The sequence below is a fragment of the Lepisma saccharinum genome, chromosome 22 (assembly GCF_977018435.1).
Source record: "Lepisma saccharinum chromosome 22, izLepSacc3.1, whole genome shotgun sequence".
NCBI lineage: Eukaryota > Metazoa > Arthropoda > Insecta > Zygentoma > Lepismatidae > Lepisma > Lepisma saccharinum.
Window position 1 is genome coordinate 14426735 of NC_139250.1, and position 12568 is coordinate 14439302.

The following is a 12568-nucleotide window of genomic DNA, read 5'->3' on the forward strand; positions in this document are numbered from 1 at the left end:
CATATTTTCTTCATCTGGAAGAAAAAAGTTCACGAAGTAAAACTATTTTGAGCTAATTGACGAGACTTACAAGAAAACACAAGAGTTTCTTATGGCAAGAGCTTCAGATTTGCTTTGGCCAGAGAAAAGACAACATTCAGCAGTGTGGGTACATAAAATGCAATTGAGAATAATAATTTAAATAACATTTTTTTTAAAAAAACAAATAAAAAACAGTCATGTTACTAAGTAACTATACCCAATATAACTAACACTGAATAAAAAAGACACTATTTCTATGATTTAGATGTTATATTTTCTAAAAATTATTTTGTACAAAAAATTGCATTTATTTTTAAAATTGTTCAAGACAAATCATTAACAAGTTATTATTTCAATTACATTTACATTTCATGTTAATTTTTCTTCAATATACTGCTTGTGTTGTGCAGTTACTTTCGCCATTTTGTGATTGTTAAAAGCACATAAAAAGCTATATATTTTAAGTTTCAGAAGTAGCATGTGTTCTCCAGAAACATAATAAAAATTGTTTCATGTACTTGTAACAACCATAAATCAATGAAAGAAACAATATATATAATTTGTACCAATTTTTTATACCCGTATCTCAAAAATTGTGATACTAGCAATTACACTAAAATTGTTATTTTAAAGTTTGTTACTTCATTATTTACAAACATTATTCTTGCTAGCTTCATTAAAAATTATTTACTGTATTTACATAATAAAAGAGATCGTTAAAAAGTAATTCATGAGTAGTAAATACATTTGTAATGCTACATTACCGCATAAAGTGAAATTATAAAACTTTGTTCACCTAATGGGAAGTTCACTTCATTGGTGTCGTCAAAATTTTAATTTTAAAAATATTAACGCTTTGTAAATAAATAATTACAGCAAATAATTTGATTTGTGCAATATTTGTATTATGTGCACTATAACTTTTCGTATTTGCTGATCAATACAACTTACTATAAATGTTGTATAATCATTAACATTATTTCAAATGTCACTTTAAAAAGGTTCAGGTGGAACAAGACAAGAGTTTGAGTTCAGCGTCATCACTTAAATTCAACTTCACTTAGACAAATGTTTCTAATAAAATTCTTGTTGCATACTTTTTCATAATAATGTTTTAAAACCCAAAAATTCTATCATATTCTAAATTTCAAGACAATGACTTCTTACAGGAGCTTTTCAATGGCTACAGGTCAACTGAACTTGAGTGAGTACAAATAATTGTTTCCAATTATCGTATAATTTCTATGGCTGTGAATGGTAAAAACTTGCATCTAACTACTTAGCTATTGTCTTGTTTTGTTGTAGAACAGTGTTTCGAGATCATCGTCCAAAAGATAAAAATATTCCTAATTAACATTATTTAAATATGTGTCTTTCACATAACACCAATTTGTATTTCAACTGAGATAATATTGTACTATATTGATGTACGAAGTGAGATAACAGGTTCTAAAAATATTGGTACTGTGAATCTGTGGGAAAAAGTTCCTATTCGTCGTCTGTGCTTGAATATATCGACTGGTTCCGTCTCTTGAATACTTTCTTGTGAAGTACCGGCGTGTTTTCATTTTCAGGTTCAGTCGAAGTTGCGCTCAAATCATCGCCACCACTAGGCTCTTCTTGGGAAGCACCTGAAATACACAGATGTGCAGCGAATATATTTTATTCCTTGTACTTTTAATATATTCTTTCTTGACAGCCAGTGCATTTATACATTTTATTATGTGTACATTCTGAATTTGCTTGACATGTTGCAATAAGATCATACTTTTAATAACCATGAAAAAAGTTACATGCATGATTTGTTTGGCACACATTGTCTTACACTTTGTACTGGAAAACATTATTATTTACTATATACAGGGTGGTGAATATCTATCTACCAACTTCAAATGACAACGGAAAGATGGTGAGTGCTTGTAGTAACTATATATGGTTATGAAATAAAAATATGCACATAGGCATTTAATACAGTGTAAAACATGGACAATACAGACATCAGTGTGGCTTGAAAATAATGTCCTCTAAAACTCCATTTTGCTTGGATGCAGGAAGGCTTTAACGACGCATGTCTCAACTTGTCAAGTAAAATATTGAGTGTCTCTGGAACAGGTACATGGCGATCTTCATTGTTCTGCCGCAGTGCCGGTTTTGCAATCCGTGTCTGCACCAGCAAACGCTCCATGGTATAGTATTGTCAGACTCCCAACTCTCCTTATTTTACTACAGATAACATTTCAGAAACTTCTCATTTCCATAATCAGATAATGGATTTGTAAGAATAGCACCTGCATTGAGTATTACATACTTTTCCTTTGCCAGTGATGGGGATTGAACCTATGACAGACCGGTGCTCTACTCCACTAATCTTTCTTCCATTTATGCTACTATTTCTCATTTTTGAGAACTGGGGACCATATTTGCTTGAATTCTACACTGGGATGACTTATAGGGCTTTGGACCATTCGCTTTATATCCGACCATTGTCGATTCGGTGCTGTCACCTGGCGTATCATGCTGGAACTATGGGTCTGCTGGCGGGAGCAGTGTTGTGTCTGACCTTGTAGGTGCGTGAGTGTTGGTAGTGAATGTTATCAAATGGAGCCGAAAATCAACCGGTATTGGGAGGGTTATGTAATGGCCCTTTTCCATGCTAAGTTTTCATACACACGCATTGTGAAACACTCGGGGTGACTACTGCAAAAACTATTGTGGCCCGTTACACACAAGCTGCACGCAAAGTGTTACATACCGTGACATTGATGGCAAGGGGCGCAGCAACTTTGTTCATCAGTGCAGGGAAAGTTTCCCTCGTGGCTTTATGGTTGTGACGGGATTCGGATATGAGGGTAAGTTGATGATACGCAAGGTGGACAAAAATGTGAAGGTGAATACCAGATACTTCCAAGACTCCATTCTGACACCTATCTATCGGAGAGACATCCCAAAATTGTATGGAATGGACAAGGCTTCGAGTCATACCGCCAGAACATCACTACGTTTTTATCAGGAAATGACAGAGGAATTAGGAATTCATGTCATTCCGTTTGAAGACATTCCTGTGAAAAGCCCCGATGCCAGTCCAATGAATTTTTGGGCATTTGGACTGTTGAAACGATGTCTTCAACATCGCCGCCCACGCACCCTGGATGGTCTATGGAAAGCTTGCAGGAGGAGTGGGAGAGAATTCCCATGCCTGTCCTGCGCCGGAGCTTGCTGCAATGGAAACTGCGATGCCGGGTGAGTCAACAATGCTGGGGGTCCAATAGAAGATGATCGGTGGTGACGGCGCGGTATTTGTTAAGGTGAGTACTCGTCAAAAATGGTCGGATATAAAGCGAACAACCTTCTGTATGAAGGCTGATTTTATTGATATAAACAATACTACAAATAGTATAAAATTAGTTTAAAGAACTACTTATGTAAGTGAGTATGCACTTGTTGAAGAACGACGTTTCAGGGTACAACTGCCCCCTTCATCAGGTTGATAATAATATCTAAGCACTAAAACATAATGCTGCGTTGTAAAGTGTAATATGAGGATTAGGTAAAGGGTTGGGTTAAAGACACTTAAGAAACCTTCCTTGGCATGTTTCAATTTAAAAACTCACTATCTAGAAAACCCATAAAAACGAAAACACCCGTATCCATTAAGATCCCTTAGAAACGGGAACTTGTAAAAAAAGGTAAAAACACACACGATTGCACAGCTGGCACTGGTGAAACAACTTCAGTTGGAGAGGGGGTGACAGCTACTTCCCCTCTATCCCATTCCTACTCTCCCCTCCATTTACGTCACCAATCCAGCGCGAACTCACGTTCAACACCGGCAGCTCTGACGACTTCCGGAGTAACACGGAATCCAATGTTAGGTTCTTTTTTCGTTGCATGGTCCCACTTTTTGAAAAGCCTCACCCATCCCTCTTCCAAAGTACCATCGCCCCGATTAAGTTTTACATTTCTGCCCATGCAAATATTTGCAGCCTCGTAAACATTTCTATTCAATTTATTCTTTTCTGATAACCTCCCCTTGATAATTTTACGTGCACTCCTGATAATATGTTCCGATAGCCCTGTTTTGGGGGCCCCTTCTCTAATGTCATCATCATGTTTGCCCCATCTTGCAAGCATGCTTCTACCAGTCTGTTCTATATACTCTTTTCCACATTCGCATATGATTCTGTATACACCTTTAAATCCCTTGGGGTTTCCTTTCCCTTTGTCCCCCTTCTTATACTCTGTAAAATGTTTTTCCAAATTCTGTGGTCTCTCTTGAACGAGACATGCAAAAGATGCATTTCAGATACTAAATGCATAAAATGCAAAAGAAATAGTGGAAAATAGTTGTGCTACTATTCACTCGTTTGGTGGATCGAGTCTCCCCATTTATATAATAATAATTATTATTATTTTTATTATTTTGAATAAAATTTATTTTTGTTTTTGTTTATATATATATAAATCAAAGAAGGTAAAAGGAAACACTGACCAGACAGTAGAAAAATTCAAAATTATGATATAATATAAATATTATAAACTAACAAAAATAAATTTTATTCGAAATAATAAAATAATATATATATATGTATTAACACTTATTACTTTTTTAGTATTCAACTTTTATCATTTACCCGACCCCCTGCAAAAATTTCTGGCAATGCCCACGTGTATGATAGTATGGTTCTTAGTGCCTTCTTACTGCTGAATGATGTCCTAAACTTGAATTCTGAACCAATTCCACTAATCCGTTCTGATAACCAAGGGATCTATGGTTTGCATACTGTGCCTTTGGAGTCAGTCTTTTTATCTTGCTGCTTGTCTGTGGATGGCTCTTTTAGTTATGGTTGGTTGGATACCCATTGAGTTTCATTGTATCTACCAATTATAATTGGTATTACTATGAAAAAGATTATAATAAATGTGTGTGTACAGTAGACTTGCGATTAACTGAGGCTCCGGGTTAACCGAGGGAGTGGTTGGAAAACATCGCGCTTCATAACACAAGCCCCCCCCCCCCACCGTTTGTTTATCGAGTCAATTCCCTGTCTGCACTGCACGTGTTCGTTACATTGTCGGTGTATCCGATTGTTACGGTGGTGTTTAAGTCTGTGTAGGCCTATTCTAAGCGAGCGGAAAGAGTAATCTTCTCATTTATGTTGTACTAGTAATAAATAATTACTATACAGTTTTAAGTGTTGTTTCGTCATTTACGACCTATTAGCACATTATCTCCGTATCATCAGAGTTTTTCCGTATCCGAGGTAATCTCAGTCCCAATTAGCTCGGATAATCGCGAGTCTACTGTAGTTACAATGATATGCTTGCCCTTGTCTGTGTGTTGCCAGATTTGAGCAGATTCTTCTGGCCTTTGAGCTCAGGCAGTACAAACAGTTGATACGTATTCGCAAGAATGGATAATTATGGCATTTGAAACCATTGCTACAGACCTTCAAAATTACATTCATTAGTTATTTATTTTCAGAAGGGTACTGTGTGAAATTTATCAATGTCCTGACTCCTGAATGATCAAAATTTGAAACCAGAACATTAAATATCGGAATTTTTCAGATTCCAATACTGATCAAAATTTGTTGATATTTATACACTGCACATCAGATTGATCACATCCTTAGAGCAAGGGTTTTGTAACCAAGAATGTGATCTGAAGAGCAAGTCGAGAAGAATAACTGTTTGGTGGGCGTTGGCAGAAATTTGTAGGAGGGCTCAGGTCATTTTAAAACTACTAATTATTATGATCATGGTTGATTATTATTATAAAATAATAACTGACATAATCTAATAAAAATAAACCTATTTTATCCCAAATTTATCATCATTATTATTGGGGAGGTTTTTCTACTTGATCCACCAGCTGAGTCAATATCCAGCATAACTGTTATTATATTTTTACAATTCAGTTAGTGTACTGAAATGCATACTTATTCTCTTTTGTTATTAACTTTTACACACTTCGTTCAAGAACAACGTTTAAAAGCTATGGGAAAATTGGTCATAAAGTTTTATCTCTCACGTAAAAGTCTAATTGCTTTGGATTAAGTGGTAGAATATGAAAACATAACCTTGTTTCTGTAATTTTCACTTAATTTTTACAATCTAATGCATTTTTTACTTTGGTTATTCTGTTAGAATTCTAACTGAACTTTTTCCTGTTACTTACAATAACAATAACAAGCTTCCTACTCTTGTGTAACTTGAAATGAACAATGCCAGCTTCTAGGAGGTTAACGAAACTGTTCGACCCCCATTCCTGACGCCTATTAAGTAACCAAGCGTATATTATTGTTATTTTCTCAGCTTATAATAGCAGAACAAGCAACGTAAGCACTGTTTGCGCTCTCAAAATGATCTTCAGTGTCTTTAATGATTTGTGTGAAAATTTACATTACAGCCATAAACTCCCTCAGCACTTTACTTTGAAGCACGAGCCACTTTGTTTTCGGGTGCTATAGGGGAAACCAATACACCCCAATCAGTACACAGTGAAAGTTCAAATCTGCAGGAAATATGAGCCTAAATGTTACCCCAAAAATACACATTCTCCAGCCTTATAGGGATAGAAGATAACCAAAGATAGGGGAATACACTGGAATCGGAAAACATATAGGTTAGCCATGGGTACAGATACTGCGAATGCTTTTGGGTGTTTGGTACATGTTGTGTAGTTCTGTAAATGTTCACATTTTACATATTGTTATCAGTAAGTAAATTTTGAGAATATTTTGCAGCTGTGAAGTAAGGATGGATCTGGTCTACCTAATACTGTAGAGAAACTTCCTGTTATAGCAAAATAAACAATGAAAAAATGAAAGACAGACAGGTGTAGATCTTTATCCCTGGATACCCTACATGTGAAGACAATCACAAAGATGAATAATTGTTTATAACAACATATTATTGTAACTGTTCCAAATTCCACACAGATAGCACAGCAGTTACTTTGTTTAAGAATTTATAAAACATGTTAATGATGTTGAGATTCTAGGGTTTCAGTATTGGTAAGCATTGGGAATTCCAAGAAAAGCAGGATGCTTGGAGTTTTCCTCCTCCATCTAAAACGAGATCACCAGTGTTGACTACTACGAAATTATAAATTTTATACAAATAAATCCAATAATCACATTTTTCTTTCAATTTGAAGATGAAGGAAGCAACAAAACTGTATTCTAGGTTCTGCAAACAACACAAAAGTTACACAGGGTTCCCACGCAAACTCCAAATCCACTTTCCCTGAGTTTTCCAGAATCCTCATATTTTTTCCAGAGTATTGAATGCACAGTAAATGACTACTATAATTTTATAATGGCCTCCTCCATTTCCCCCATAGCCATACCATCCTCACCTTCTTTATTACTGTTGTTTTCTGATGCAAATAACAAAACTAGTTCAATAATAAAATAAAATTACACTTCTTTGCATGTAATTAAGAACAAAGATGACCAGTTTTCTAGAACTTTAAACAACTCTGAAACAATTTCTAACATATCTGATATAGAACATTGAAATATTTTCACACTTTTCATAGATGTTTATAAATGGATACAATATCAATTAATCTGTAATGCGTACAATAATAGTTAAGACAAACAACTTATTGGAATTTTTAAAACATATAAAAATGAAGTGACAATTATTAGTACCGATTTAAAAAGGAATAATAAGTTACCGAGACTGAAATATAAAACAAGAAATGTACTTAATGTCTGATACAGCAAATTAAGAAACTTTACTTCTCAGAAGCTTCAATTACAAGATATTCCCTGAGATTTCCCTGATTTTGTATTTTTTCAAATTCCCAGAGATTTCCAGGTTTTCCAGGTGTGTGGGAACCCTGGTTACATCTTAATATCTATTTTTTATTAATGACACATCATTATGTGCAAATAATGTATGCTCGGGAAATGTTAGGATATGAGCAGGTGTTTTCTTCTTTTGTTGTGATTACATGTTTGCCATAGATCGATTTTGATCTTCAAAACAGTACCTTTACTCTCATTTGAGCAATAAGCAATGAGATTGGTATCGTTCTGTTAATTTCCAAGCTCTTCCGAATAATCTTTTATTTCTACTAGTGTAGTTTGTGTTCACAGTACAAAAGATTAATATTTTTTTTCTCTATGCAGTAAACTAGAAGTTAAAGGAAGTATTTTACTATGTAAGACCCGAAGTGACAAGCAACACTGAGGTTTCATACCACCAAAGCGACAAACAAAAAGTCACAAAAACAGCCCATGTGCAGCTTGTCGTGTCAATTTGATACGAAAGGCTGCATTTATTTCTGAAGCTTTGTTTCCAGGTGACTGTCACTTGTCACCCTGGCCTCAAATCTCTCCGAGAAAGAAAATAAATGTATTTTACTACAAGAAATAAAAACAGGTACATGAAACCTGGTTTCCATATTCTAGAAGGGTAAAATTGATTGATTGGTTTACCTTACTTCGCGTTTCTGCCACTATTGGCCAATTGCAAAGACGAGAAAGAGTTACGATATGATGAAATTGATGATGATGTACGGACACTCAAAAATAACATGCATGCTCAGTCAAGGATTTGAACCCGGGACCCCTGGCATCATAGTGCAGTGTACAAACTAGTCTGCCACGGAGATGGGCTTGGGTAAAATTACAGGCATACTCATGGCTAAACAGATCTGCCCTTATCACACAAGTATGGGGAACAGTCGAGACTTTTGTTGATTGCTAGAGGAATGCATATTTTGTTTCTGAGGAAAACACAAAATGTGAAATAACATGTTCTAACGTTCATTTTTCACATTTTTGGCATGAGGTACATTTTACTGCAAAGTTTTGTCACAAAATGATGTGAAATGAGCTACAAAATGAGAAATAATCTCTTAAACACGAAATTCATAGTTTATTTACCAACACAACTCTTACTGAAGCCTCAATTATCCAGTGACTTATGCAAAACCATTAAAAATGGTATCATTCTGCTGCAAATATTACAAAAATGGACTCCTTTACACAGAAATAAACTTAAAACTCTCATACATGAACATTTCACACCTAACAGCACATTTATTTTGTGTAATAAGTGTAGTTCTTATAACAAATTGAGGATCATATTCACAATAATAATACCAAAATGCAATTTTATATACCACTTTTGATCCACAAAAGTGGTTATTTTCTTGTACTGAAATCCTGATATTTTATTCATTATAAATATGTGCTCCAATTGATTGCATACCTATATAGCATAAAAAACCATCCCAAAATACAGTGTGCTATGTATGGTAGTCAGTTGATTTAACAATGTAGTCAGTTGATTTAACAATCTTTTTAGAAATGACAATTCAGGGTGACATTAGTCAAAAATTACAGACAAGCATCACGAGACTATGAATTATAATCCTGCGATTTTTCCCCCCTTTTTCTCCCCTGAACCTGTCATTATGCAAAAACATTTATTCAAACCAAAGCTACCATTAATCTCTATAATTTTTTGTAAGGAGTAAACTAGCAACCACAGGTATTTTAAAGTATCTCCATTGATCAAAGGCTCATAATGCAGTTTTCTATGTTACAGTGGTGTGCCCAAGGGGGTGGGGGTTATAACCCTCGTTCCCTTTGATCCAGTATTCATAAAAATAAAAGGAACATCAAAGGGAGTAGATGATGGCAAAATGAGAGCTAACTACTAAAAAAAAAAGTATATGTTAATACCCTTTTGAAAATCCTGGGCACCTCACTAGTTATAGACAATCAAAGTTTGGGTTGTACAACTTTGGAAACACTCTGTACAATTTATATTACTGGGAAGGTTGAATTTTATACACTTTTGAAACATCAACAATTGTCGCAGGATTTATATAAATATTATCTCAAGTAATTGTTCAATTTAAATTCACAATGAAGTTAATATTCTTGCCACAATCTGTTACACAGTATTGTCAATAAAAATAAATTATACCAACAGCATAGCAGCACTTACTACCTTCTTTAAACAAAAATTCAATAATGTATTTACAAACACAATAACAAGTTTTACACAGAAAGTGCTAGTGCCACAAATAAACATGCTTTAAAGTCCATCGAACAGAATAAAACAAATCTCACTTACGGTAAACTAAACCAAAAATGGGTTTTTATATGCTGCTAAACATAGCCAGTGTCCCATCTTGTATTTCAATCCACAAATTATCGTGAAGGAATATAAAAGAAGGTGAAATAAATAAATAAATCCATATAAAATGAAGCACATTAAACAGCAAAAGGGTTGGGGAATTACACACACGAAAGTTTCATATGTCCATAACTTCATTATTGTGGTCACCATATACAAGTGTTGACTAAAGATATCCAGAAAATGCATTTTCAAAAATGAAAACCATTAATAAGTCATGTCAGCTAATCACAAAACAGCACAAAGAAAATTTCACTACACAACACTCAATGACGACATACAGAAAGTACTTTTCTAAAATTTAATTAATAGTTAGTATATAAGAAAGCCTCTTTTTTCCCTTTACGGGGAAAATACAAGAGCAAAAAATAATATTAAACATGCCAAAATTAACCCTTTTCATCAAGAAATTCAGCTAGGAAGATTCCTCATAAGCTGGCAAAAAAAAATAAAAAAAAATTACGTTTTCTTGACACCTGCAATAAAAATGGGTTATGTAGATCCTGAAGTACTTGCTTCACTGCAATGCGTTGTGTGTTGCTCAACTCAATGGTGATGAGTAGAGCCCGGAAGTTCAGGCATTTATTTTCGTTAAAATAGGCAGGCAAAAAGGCATTTATAATGTGGAAAATAGGCACTAAAATAATAAAAAGGGCTAAATAAACCGAAAAAAAGGCACATATGGAAGTCCCTTACTTTTATCTATAATTTCTGGCAAAATGTTAAAATTTACATTGGGAAGAGCATTTCAATTTTCTCCGTCTTGATTGCACATAACTACAAGGTGTTTTTTTTTTTTTTAAGTTCTCAACATTCATTGAAAGTCGTCTGTCCGAGAGAATGTTTTTCATAATAGAAAATGATCTTTCTACTTCGACAGAAGTTATTGGAGCATACATAAAACAAGCTAATGTAGCTGGACTCATTTCGGTAACAGCATTTTCACCTTTTAGAATATCACAAATTGTTTTCAATTGTTTCAAGTCCTCATTTGCACTCACTACCCGTTTGCACTTTTCAGCAACAGCTGACCCCTTTTCTCCTGGCACTTCCATCATATGCTGCATAGATTCCTCGTAGATTTTCATGGATGATATAATTGTAATTGTCTCTGGCAATGCACCATAATGTGCAAAAATAAACTTGAATAGCACAGGAGTTTTTCCACTGAAGCCGCTTCATTTTCTGGAAGAGCATCTATCACCTCACTGATTTTTTCAAGGTCGTTAGCAATATATAGCTGCTGATATCCAGGTTCCCCATCTGGTCAAGACTGGTTGCGAAGGTAAACTAAGCTCAGATGCAACTTCCTTAAATTTTCGGGTTCGAGAGGGAGATTTCAGAAATATCTTCTTTCTGTTCGAAATCAACCTGTCCACTTCAGCAGTCAATCATGCACAAGGAAATGTTAACCGAAAGGCAATATCCGAACTCATCATGAAATACTTCTTTCTCACACTTTTCTCCTTCAGCAATGTTGAAACATGCGTGAGTTCAATATTACTTAAATAAGGCGAAAATTATTCACATAATAAACGGAAGAAAAATAAATGCAACAACGTTTTTTTGGAGAAAAATAATTTATATACACATTTTTTTAAAAAAAATGGTCAAATTTCATTGAAAAAGGCAAAAAAAGGCATTATAATTAAAAATAGGCAGTGGGGTCCCAAATAGGCAAAATAGGCAAAATGAAAAGGCTTCTAAAACATTTGAAACAACATAAGAGACGTATATCCGGAAAAAATTTTATCAATATATGCAGTAGATAAAAAGAGGCATTTTGCCCAACTTCCGGGCTCTATGATGAGGGAATCTACTCATGAAAACTTGCTACTGAAGTTTGCTCATTGCTGTAGTTAGGCAACACTGATAATATATTGCACTGAAGCAACTGTTTGAGGATCTACTTGTCCCAGTTTTACTGATGGTGGCTGTACATACTGTTAAAGCATATTTTTCTTCTCTTTTATATTTTACTTTGTTCACAAGCATAAAAACTAGATCTGAGGCGATACTGATGCCGATCGGTATCGGAAAATGTCGGTTGTATTTTATTTACAGATACCAGCCGATGCCTTCTAAGTATTTTGATCATTCTCAGATCTTTTAAAAATGCTGCCCAACAATTTTTATAACTGCAAATTTTGCACATCTCATGTAATCCAATAAAGACACAAAAAACAGGATATATTCCTATGGAATGTCTCCAGTGTTTTTATGCTTGGTAACATAATGTAACGCAAATAAGCTACGTCTTAAGCACTTACATGCAGTCCAGAAACAACAAAAGCAATACAAGTTGCAAGCCATACATTTCAATCAAAATGCAACAGAATGGTAAACTTAACATGCACGCTAAGGTACAAATCAAAATTACAAA

The 12568-nt window shown here is 34.6% G+C and overlaps 1 protein-coding gene across 1 annotated transcript in view; it reads right to left on the minus strand.

Moving 5' to 3' along the window:
• Positions 1–282: 282 nt before the first annotated feature.
• The window catches only part of ldbr (lariat debranching enzyme), a 50426-nt gene continuing 38140 nt past the window's right edge, over positions 283–12568 (minus strand). Inside the window, exon 9 of the mRNA XM_083143670.1 lies at positions 283–1652. Coding sequence (XP_082999796.1) covers positions 1510–1652 — 143 coding nt within the window. The 3' untranslated portion in view covers positions 283–1509. The remainder of the gene's footprint in view (positions 1653–12568) is intronic.